At 38.2% G+C, this 10463-nt stretch overlaps 1 protein-coding gene across 1 annotated transcript; it reads left to right on the forward strand.

The window, feature by feature from the left end:
- The first annotated feature begins 223 nt into the window (after positions 1-223).
- Positions 224-9623, forward strand: MZT1 (mitotic spindle organizing protein 1). Its single transcript, XM_063444699.1, has 3 exons — positions 224-396; positions 6655-6800; positions 9088-9623. The coding sequence occupies exons 1-3, from the start codon at positions 348-350 to the stop codon at positions 9109-9111; spliced, it is 219 nt and encodes a 72-aa protein (XP_063300769.1). The 5' UTR covers positions 224-347; the 3' UTR covers positions 9112-9623.
- The last annotated feature ends 840 nt before the right edge of the window (positions 9624-10463 follow it).

Genomic DNA, 10463 nt, shown 5'->3' on the forward strand with positions numbered 1-10463 from the left:
GCCCCTACACAGTCTCTTCCTCCCTCTGGATGACCCGCTGCACTAGAATACACACAGTAACACCGCGCTCTACCAATACTCGCCAACCAACACGCATGCGCGCGCAGACCAGCCAATCAGCGCACGGGAAAAAAGGGCGGAGTCTGACTATTCCTGACTCTGCCCAATAGAGGTAAAGCCGCCGCTCAATTCGAAAGTAAACTCCGCCCCCTCAGCAGGAGCCGTCACCTTGGATACCAGACGCTGTGGCTACTCCGCTGGCTCAGCGAAGCTTTCCTCCAGCAACTGCCGACCTACCGGCGCAGGGCAGTGACGTCATCGCGACACGCTACCGGGACGTTAGGAGGATGGCAGGCGCTCCCGGGAGTATGAGTGCCGTGCGGGAGACCATGGACGGTGAGTTACCCGCGATGGCCGAGCGTCATGCGCTTTGTAGTTCACCTCAGCTACAGTTATAACGGTCTCAGCCATCGGTCTCCCAGATTATTATTATTATTATTATTATAACATGCCCCGGCTCCCTGGTTATTATTATTATTATTATTATAATAACATGCCCCGGCTCCCTGGTTATTATTATTATTATAACGTGCCCCGGCTCCCTGGTTATTATTATTATTATTATTATTTTAACGTGCCCCAGCTCCCTGGTTATTGATGTGCTAGCCCCACATATCAATGTCACAGGTAGCTCTGTGTAGGAGAAACAGTGTCTGTTTTGGTCCAGTTCCTTCTGTCCATGTTTTATAACACTCCCCCTCCATCCCTTCATTTACTAACTGCATATGTTGGGCTATGTGAGGGTGTCAGTTTCACAGCAATAAATGTGTGTAAAAAAATACAGCTTGTCAATCAGATAATGCGATCCTGTTCTAATATACATTTCCCACATACATAGATGGCTGTCAGTAGGTCTTGTATTTACCTAAAATGCCCCATGGCTACCCCCTGTAGAGGTTTCCTGTAGATGTCGGTGACCTGGTCTCTCGGTAACCGCAAGCACCGTATGAAGAGTTGTCCCTCGAGGGCCTCACTGACAGTTATTTAGTGCAGGCTTTAGAGTTAGTATTAAATCTAGAAAGATAAGTCCTGCGCTCACTCCCATCACTGGGGCGGCAGCAATGACTACAGTACACATCAGCCCTAATATATAGTAAAAACCAAAGAAAAACAAGTTACCTGCGCTGCTGGGCTTATCCTCTCATGGCCATTGGAGGTAACTAAAAAAAACTCAATTTGTTTAAAGATACATAGAGATTAAGGAGAGAGTGCAGGTAACTTGTTTTTCTTTGGTTTTTACTATATATTGGGGCTGATGTGTACTGTAGTCTTTGCTGCCACCCAGTAGTGATGGAAGTGAGCGCAGGACTTATCATTGTGCATTTGTATCCATTTTTTGTATAACTCAGCCTTGTTACAATGCAGCCGCCCATCCCATGTGTTCCCTATTAAGGGTTAATAATATATAGGGGTGTAAATAAAAAATACCCCTTTATGTCTCATTAGAGATCTTTGCCAGAAGCTCAAGGAAGCAAGGTGAATGGTTAGAGTTAGGACCCACCTGGGGGGGGGGGTCTGCCTTGACGTTGGCAGGTGGGCTTATCCTCTCATTGCCATTGGAGGTAAATAAAAAAAATAAAAAAAACCTCCATTTGCTTAAAAATACATACGGATTAAGAAGAGAGTGCAGGTAACTTGTTTTTCTTTTGTTTTTAGTATTAAATCTAGCCTGCCCCAAAATCATATTCCACCCTTGTCAGTAAATGTGACCGTGACACCTAAATCAGTTCTAACTGTACATGTAAAACTGGCAAGGTTATTCACTAAAGTGAGTCCAAAATATCCAAACAAAATTGACTTGGAGAATTTTTCTAATTTTACGATTTTGGGCAAAATTGTGAAATTCACTTATCAGCATTTTATTTGTATTTCCTGGTTATTTGCACTTTACTGGAAAGGCACTAAGCTGCAATTATGTTCCAGCTGAGTGTAACATATCTTTCCATATGTCTTTATTTAATTTTGCACAATAAAATAATTGTATATATCGATAGTAACAAGTAGTACAATAAGTGTAGAATGTAACAACTACAATATTAATAATACAATAAAAATGTAAAACAAAAACTAACTAAAAAAATAAACTGGTGTATAATAATCGCTTACATCCATGTAGTTACTAGTGTATATTAACAAACAAACAAAAAAAAGGGGGGGGGGTACAATTATGTCATATGTTTTGTATAATTATGTTTTTAAATTATATTATACATGGTAATTATTATAAAAAAATAAAATATTTAGTTTTGTCAGGTGGGAAACCTGGTCAAGTTTTGTACTGAAGTCTAATTTTATCTTCCCAAGCTACCCATTCTTGTTTTAGAGTAGATGTGTTTTCAGACGGAATGCAAAGCGCTAGTTCATAACGTCTGTTATCAAAAACCGTCAAGAGAACTTCATTCACCGATGGTGTAACAGGTGATTTCCAATACTTTGGAATCGTTGATGTAGCTGACACGCAGCATAATTCTTTTAAAATGCGGTAAATTAGCAGGGAGTTTTTTTTTTTTTTTAAATAGACAGAGACTTGGAGATAAAAACACGTTGAATTCTGTAATACTATAGATTAGTATATCTTGCCAATATTGGACAATCTTAGGGCTTGACCAGAAAATATGAGATAAAGTCCCTATTGGGCCACAGCCTCTCCAACATTTATTTATGGTACCAAGGTGTAATTTAGAGATTCTAGATAGTTAGGTATCACCTGTATACTAATTTATAATGAGACTCCAGATGATTAACACATTGTGAAATGCCTTTTAGAGTGAGAAGGAAGTCATGCCACTCCTCTATTGTGTATACCCCACCCAGTTCACTCTCTCATTTTAACATATAGTCCAACTTGGGGCCTATTTCACCTGCAATTACAGTGCAACAGAGAGAGATGATGTTTCCAGCCAGGATCTGACAAATAGACTTTTTTTTTAATTTTGACATTTCCAATTTCTTATCATTTGGACCCCGGTCAGAAACACCAACATGTTCTTTAATAGATCTTACCAATCTCTCATGCATGGGGGCATCAAAAATGCTTAGGACACATTTCTCTCTAAATTGATTGTTTTGTTTTTGATGTTGGTTGTATAATATTAGTAACAAGGGCCAAATTGTATAATTTTTTTTATTTTTTATAATAGTCTGTAAACATATTGCTAATTTTAACAGGGCAATTTATCTTAACTCCCTCATCAATAATTAAATGCTCAATTCTAGATTGGGAGATTCCTTTATATAATTTAGAGACGTAAAAAACTTTAACTTTCTTTACCATCAAGGCTGTGTATTCCAACAGAAGAGTTTTAGTTATTTTTAACATCGAGCATCATTGCATCTAGGGACGTGGAAGGGACAAATTTGTTTGCCAGATTTACGATATACAATTATTTTTCCAATTCTCTTAAATTTTTATCTCTAATTTTTTTCAAATATGAAGCCCTTTGTATAAAGTGTCCTCGCAAAACCGCTTTATGAGCATTCCATAATGAAGTAATAAATAAATTTGGATTTTCCCTGAAAAAGTTATTAAGCTCTTTTTTAAAGAAAAAATGGAAAACACAGAATGATACAGCCGCACAAAGACATAACCAATGCCTCAATATCAATAGGGGAGGGAATAAATATAGGGATATAAATCCCATTAAAATACCACTATGTAGATCCTCAGAGAAATATAGGTATATTGTATCAAATATATAGAGTAAATAGGAGGATATAGATATCGTGGAGCTTAGAATACCCACGGCATATCTATAGACCGGACAGGTTAGTATACATGTAATGCAGAAAGGAAGTAGCATAAAGGTTGCAAAACTAACTTTGTAGCAGTCCAAATGGCAACAAAATATAAATGTGCTTGCTACATCTACTAACCAGCTAAATAGTGGTAAATAGGACAGGTTAGTATACATGTACATGCAGAAAGGAAGTAGCATAAAGGTTGCAAAAACTAACTGTGTAACAGTCCAAATGGCAACAAAATATAAATGCACTTGCTACATCTACTAACCAGCTGAATAGTGGTGGAGCAAAAAAAGCAAAAGTAATCCTATCTATTTAAAACAAGTGTCCTCAAACCATTTCCGTGTAGTGAAAAAAGTGAGCAAACAGTGATGTCCAAAAAACTGGACAGTAAACACGGCTGACGCGTGTTTCAGTGCTGTTAATAGCACCTTCGTCAAAGGCAAATCCGAGACTGCTCGTCCCGAACTTCAAATACCCTTTACAAGAGGTCTTTTATCCAATAGGTGTCGTCCAATTCATATGGGGCGTAACTGAACATTTCCCGCGCAAAGCCGACCAGATTAACTCAGTCAACAGGAGTGGGACGGACATGACCCGTCCGTCAGGACAAAGCTCCTACCACTTTTCCTCCGTGATCGGAGAAGTTGTATTTAAACATACAACAGGTTATATGGGCTCAAAGATCGCAGTGTCCACATGAAAAATAAATATGTAAACACATAGTATAAGTATACTACTTAGCACTACTTATTAAAGCTCACTTTTGGTGTCCTATTTTTTTATACACCTTTGAGAACTACTTATTAAAGCTCATTTTTGGTGTCCTATTTTTTATACCTATATTCAATATTGGGGTTTTGAGATAGACGTTGTCTATCTATTTATTTTTCTTGATTACAAGGAGATTAAGATACACTTTATCAGTTTATGTTTGTGTGACTACTTTATCTTTTCCAGACCAATACAGTTAGATACACCCGTCTTTCTGCGGCTGTATCATTCTGTGTTTTCCATTTTTTCTTTTTATATATAACCTGGGGTTAAGCCCCTGGAGCCTGCTGGAGTCTCCATTAGGTACTGGACAAGTCTCCCTGTACCAGTAGTGTTAGCTCTGTTGGGTTCTACATGGTTTAGGTTGATTTTTCTTTGTAAGCTCTTTTTTAACAAGTGTGTCTTATTTTCAAGCTCTGTGACTAAATGGTCATTGAGTCTCCATGGCCTGCAAGACTGGAAGGACTCTTCCAAATATAACACTATAGGGGAATGATCAGACCAGTTAGTGTCTAAAATATCGGACCTTATAATGCACAGAATTGTGCTCTCACTTGCCAAGAACCTGTCAATCTGAGAGTACATATTCTACATGGTCGAGTATAAGGTATAGTCTCTCTCTCCTTCATGTAATATGTGCCAACAATTGAATAATCCTTGTGAAAAAAGAAAGTTGAGCACTGGTTAGCCAATCTTTCACTATTGTTATTTTTGTTGACACGTTTAGTTTCTCTGACAATGTCATTTGCACTGTCTAGAGTAAAATTGGTATCTCCTCCTATATATATGGTGACCAGTACTCATCGGTCCCTAGATAAGGTGTCAAACCATTAGGATACAACTTGACTTCTTACACTGTGGGAATGCAAGAGTATTCCTAACAATCTTAAATCCAGCTGTTTTCCTGATTTGGCTAAAACTTTGCCTTTATCTTTATTAAACTTCATTTGTATTATTTTTCTTTCTGCAAGGTGGTCCCATAAAACGATTCATAAAAACATTTTTATGAATGAATTAATATAATATAATATTTATTAATGAGAATGAATTAATAGTAAATTTTTTTGGTATTTTAACTTTTATTTAAAGGGATATGCCAGTCTGATGTTGACTCTGATTTTACATTAATCCTCTAGATAATGTCATACAAGGCTCGACAATTCCCAGGTCACCATGGCAACTAAGTATTTTGTCCTGACACCTGGATGTTTGGCAGCTAGAGGGTGCATGGGTGTGGCCTGTCAGGGTAGCATAGAGGGAGCAGAAATCTTCTTGCAGCTTGGTGTGATGCCGGGAGCTGAACTATAACCGCATTCCTGCATCACTAAACGGCAAGAAACATCTGAAGATTACAAAAGCCCACTGGACCCCTGGGAAAGGAACTACTCCAGCTCACCCAAAGGTCGTGAGGCTGGGTTGACATCAATTAAAATAAAAATAATCATTATTATTATTTGTGAGTTTGTCAGTATCTGTGACTGTCAGTGTCTGTCTGCCATGGCTGGGCCACTTCCATGGCTGAGACGATGAGTCTTGATGATCTCAGCCAAGCGTATGCTTTTCCATAGGAATGCATTGGGAGGCTATTGTGCAAGTGCAACAAAACCCTGCGCCTGTCCGTATTTCCTAATAGAGATGCATTGAATCATTGCATCTCTATGGGGAACATTCATTGCCTTCATGCAGAGTGTGAAGATGCTGCACACTGTGGACTAGGAATCACCTCTAGTAGCCATCTGAGTAACTCTCACTAGAGATGTTACAAGGGAACAACGTGAACACTGCATTTTCTCTGAAAAGGCATTGTTTACAATGAAAAGTCTACAGGGACAGGATATAGACACCAGAACTACTAAGTTAAGCTGTCTTGGTTCTGATGACAATAGTATCCCTTTAAGAATTGTATTATTGTCACTGAACAATTAACTTAGTTTAAAAAAAACAAAAAACTGGCTCCTAACTTTTTTTTTAGCTGGCGCCTAGATTCCAAGCAAATTTGTCCTGATATAATACAAATCAAAGCTTTTAAAAGAATTACCTCATTACAATTATAAAATGCAGTGTGTATTTTTCTTCCAGTCCTTCTAGAAATTTCAAGACTATTGAACACTGGGCTGGATATGGAAACACTGTCAATCTGTGTAAGATTGTGTGAACAAGGAATTAATCCAGAGGCCTTGTCTTCAGTAATAAAAGAGCTACGGAGGGCAACAGAAGCTCTGAAGGTAATTATTATTGCAATTTATGGTGATAGTCCCACTTTAAAAGTTACATGCATATCGTAAAATAAAAAGGAGAGACTGTACTATAGGGTTTGGGCTAGAATTGATACCACACAGACCAGGCTCGCCAAGCAACTTGTATATGGTATACAAATAAACTATAATTCCTTCAAACACCTCAATAGCAACGTTTGACCATTACATAACCTAAATATTAAAGGAACCAATTAATCATCAAGACCACTTCACCTCATTGAAGTTGGTCTTAGTACTATTTCCCCTCCCCCCTTTTAACCCTTCAAGTGAAAAAATTGCCGTTCTGCACGGTTTAAATATGGGAAAGCATTGGATTGACATCAAGCTTGATGATCTCAGTCAAGGAGGTGGAGCTGGCCACAGAAAGAGCACCATGGCAAGGAGGTAATGTTGTACTCTATGTATATGCCAAGATTCCCCTATATCACCATTCTGTCTGCTTCATTAATTCCTACATGAGTCCTGTGTGTTGAGGGGCCTGGCATATAATGCAAGTCCCTATATGTGCATCTGTCCTCTCATAGGGTTGCCACCAGAATTATTTATGGGTCTCCTTACAAAGATCCGTTGGTCACAGCTGGCCCACCACAAATGAAAAAAGATGATAGTGGGGCAGATGCAGAGATCTTCTGATCTCCCCAATAGGCTACACATGATCAGGTCTTCCCTGCACGCATGCCATAGATTGCAGATCTTCTTGTAGGCCATATCTGAACTGAAAATCTGAGTAAGTTTTGATAGTGTTTCTCAAATGGGTTATTGTGGCCTTACAAATTGATTTTTACAATCTTTATTTAATACTTTGAAAATATTACACATACTAGAAAATTAAAGAAAAGTTGGTAACTTAACATGAGGAGAATATCCTATAACTGTACAAAAGTCAATAGGAAACATCACGGGTGATACAGCATTCCTAGTGTGATTTTATACCAAATAATTGAAACAAACGAAGGGCAGTCACCACTCAAGCACAGTAAAATAACAAGGAAGGGAACCCTCCAAAAGAAAAGAGGGGAATGGCGAAAAAAAGAAAAAGGGGGAGGGTGAGAAATCTGCCTTCAAGTATATATATATATATATACCGTATATACTCGAGTATAAGCCGACCCGAATATAAGCCGAGGCCCCTAATTTTACCCCAAAAAACTGGGAAAACTTATTGACTCGAGTATAAGACTAGGGTGAGAAATGCAGCAGCTACTGGTAAATTTCTAAATAAAATTAGATCCTAAAAAAAAAATATATTAATTGAATATTTATTTACATTGTGTGTATAATGAATGCAGTGTGAGTGTATGAGTGCAGCGTGTGTGTATGAGTGCAGCGTGTGTGTATGAGTGCAGCGTGTGTGTATGAGTGCAGCGTGTGTGTATGAGTGCAGCGTGTGTATATGAGTGCAGCGTGTGTGTGTGTGTGTGTGTTGCAGAGCCTTGGTGGGTGGTGGGCAATTTTTTTTATTTTTATTATTTTAATATTTTTTTTATTATTATTTATTTTTATTTATTTAATTTAATTATTATTTTTGTATTATTTAATTATTAATTTTTTTTATTATTACTAATGATTTTTTTTTTCGTCCCCCCTCCCTGATTGATACATGGCAGGGAGGGGGGCTCTCCTTCCCTGGTAGTCCAGTGGCATTGGCAGTTCAGTGGGGGGGAAGGGGGGCTGGCAGAGCTGTAACTTACCTGTCCTGCAGCTCCTGTCAGCTCTCTCCTCCTCCGCGCTGTCCATGCAGCTCCCTCTGTCAGCTCACACTGTAAGTCTCGCGAGAGCCGTGGCTCTCGCGAGATTTACACTGGGAGCTGACCGAGGTGCTGAACGGACGGCGCGGAGGAGGAGAGAGCTGACAGGAGCTGCAGGACAGGTAAGTTACAGCTCTGCCAGCCCCCCTCTCCCCCAGTCTGTATTATGGCAATGCAAATTGCCATAATACAGACTATTGACTCGAGTATAAGCCGAGTTGGGTTTTTTTAGCACAAAAAATGTGCTAAAAAACTCTGCTTATACTCGAGTATATACGGTATATATAAAAAAAAAAAAATGTTAAGCTAGTCAGACCCAGTTAAAATATTAGTTTTTTTGTTTTTTTTTTTTAAATCATATACAGCCTCTGTTACAGTTTTATATATGAATTACATTTTTTTTTTTAAATTTACATTAATGAGCAATTTTAAAAAAAATTTTTTTTACATATGTGTAAAACCTCCAATTCTTTAAAGTATCACTAATATTCTTGCTTGCTTTCTAGGCTCCTGACAATGTGGCAAGTTAGGGTGAGGAAGTTTGCTTGGTGAGACCAAAGCAGTCAAAAGTGATATATTTTTAAATCAAGCTTGGAAAGATGATGATGGTCCAGTAACCTAACAACTCTGCACAACAATCATCTATCCAAAAACGACATGTCATGCATTATGAACTGTGGACATTTGTTTACTTTTTATAGATATTTATATTTGTTGTGCCCTTGAATCATTTCAATACACTTAATTTGATAGCAAGTTGCATGTCATTTCACTATTATTTATTGTACATGGGGAGATCTTTCTACTCTGACATGTTTTGATCAAAATTTGCCATCATTGAAATCAATTGCAAAGTGGATGACAACGGCATTTGTTTTGGTTTTACACATTTTTTTTTATTAATGGAAGTGTATGCAACAGATCAGTTTAATCATCATCAGGTTTACTGCAGTAATCATTGATATCTGTTAGAATTTAAAACACTGTTTTACGGTGGTCTGTATAGTGTGCTAATAAATGTCACCTTGTGTTTGGCCAGTCATTAGAATGCTTTATTGCATCTGACCTCTATCAGACATGTCTGTGTCAAGTATGCTTTGTGTTTTAATCTGTATGTATCCTGTATTAATCTGTATGTATCCTGCATAATTGAATAAAATAGTGCACTCTGATTTCCAGTACCTGATTCTACATGGCATGTTGTGTAAACACAAAATTATCTTGTTCTTTCTGTATACCTTCTTAAAATACCCAAATGCCAATTTTATAAAAACTTTGTAATACATTAATAAGAATATGTATCTTATGTTTTGTATTGATATTCAGTAGTTCACATTCCAGCACAATGATCAATATTCTTTTTATACGTTAACCTTGTTAACATATTTGTTTCAAAACGGCCATGATTATGTACATCTTTATACAACTCCCCCACCCCCCCATATTCTATAACAGCTTAAAGGGACACTATAGTCACCAGAACAACTACAGCTTAATGTAGTTGTTCTGTGGAGAATAATAGCTCCCGTCAGGCATTTTCATGTAAACACTGCTTTTTCAGAGAAAATGCAGTGTTTACATTGCCCTGAGGGATACCTCCAAGTGGCCACTCAGATGGCCACTGGAGGAGCTTCCTGACTCAGGGCTGTACAGTAAGCAGCCCTGCTGTTCTGCGTCCCCACGCTCTGCATGAAGATGCTGAATTTTCCTCATAGAGATGCATTGATTTAATGCATCTCCTATGAGGAGGTGCTGACTGCCCCCAAGGCTGAGGGAGCCTTGGCGCTGTAAAACAGTTAGTTAAAACCTTTTATGTTACTATTTTTATGGGGCACACGTGGCAAGTGGGGGATGACTAAATAACTATGGACCAGGAAGACAG

Source organism: Pelobates fuscus, chromosome 1, assembly GCF_036172605.1.
Source record: "Pelobates fuscus isolate aPelFus1 chromosome 1, aPelFus1.pri, whole genome shotgun sequence".
NCBI classification, from domain to species: domain Eukaryota; kingdom Metazoa; phylum Chordata; class Amphibia; order Anura; family Pelobatidae; genus Pelobates; species Pelobates fuscus.

Excerpts from the sequence above, each read along its gene's own strand:
- MZT1 (XM_063444699.1), top strand. The coding sequence starts at position 348 with ATGGCAGGCGCTCCCGGGAGTATGAGTGCCGTGCGGGAGACCATGGAC. Across the intron at positions 397-6,654 it reads CGTGCGGGAGACCATGGACG|TCCTTCTAGAAATTTCAAGA; the intron begins GTGAGTTACCCG and ends TTTTTCTTCCAG. Across the intron at positions 6,801-9,087 it reads GGGCAACAGAAGCTCTGAAG|GCTCCTGACAATGTGGCAAG; the intron begins GTAATTATTATT and ends CTTGCTTTCTAG.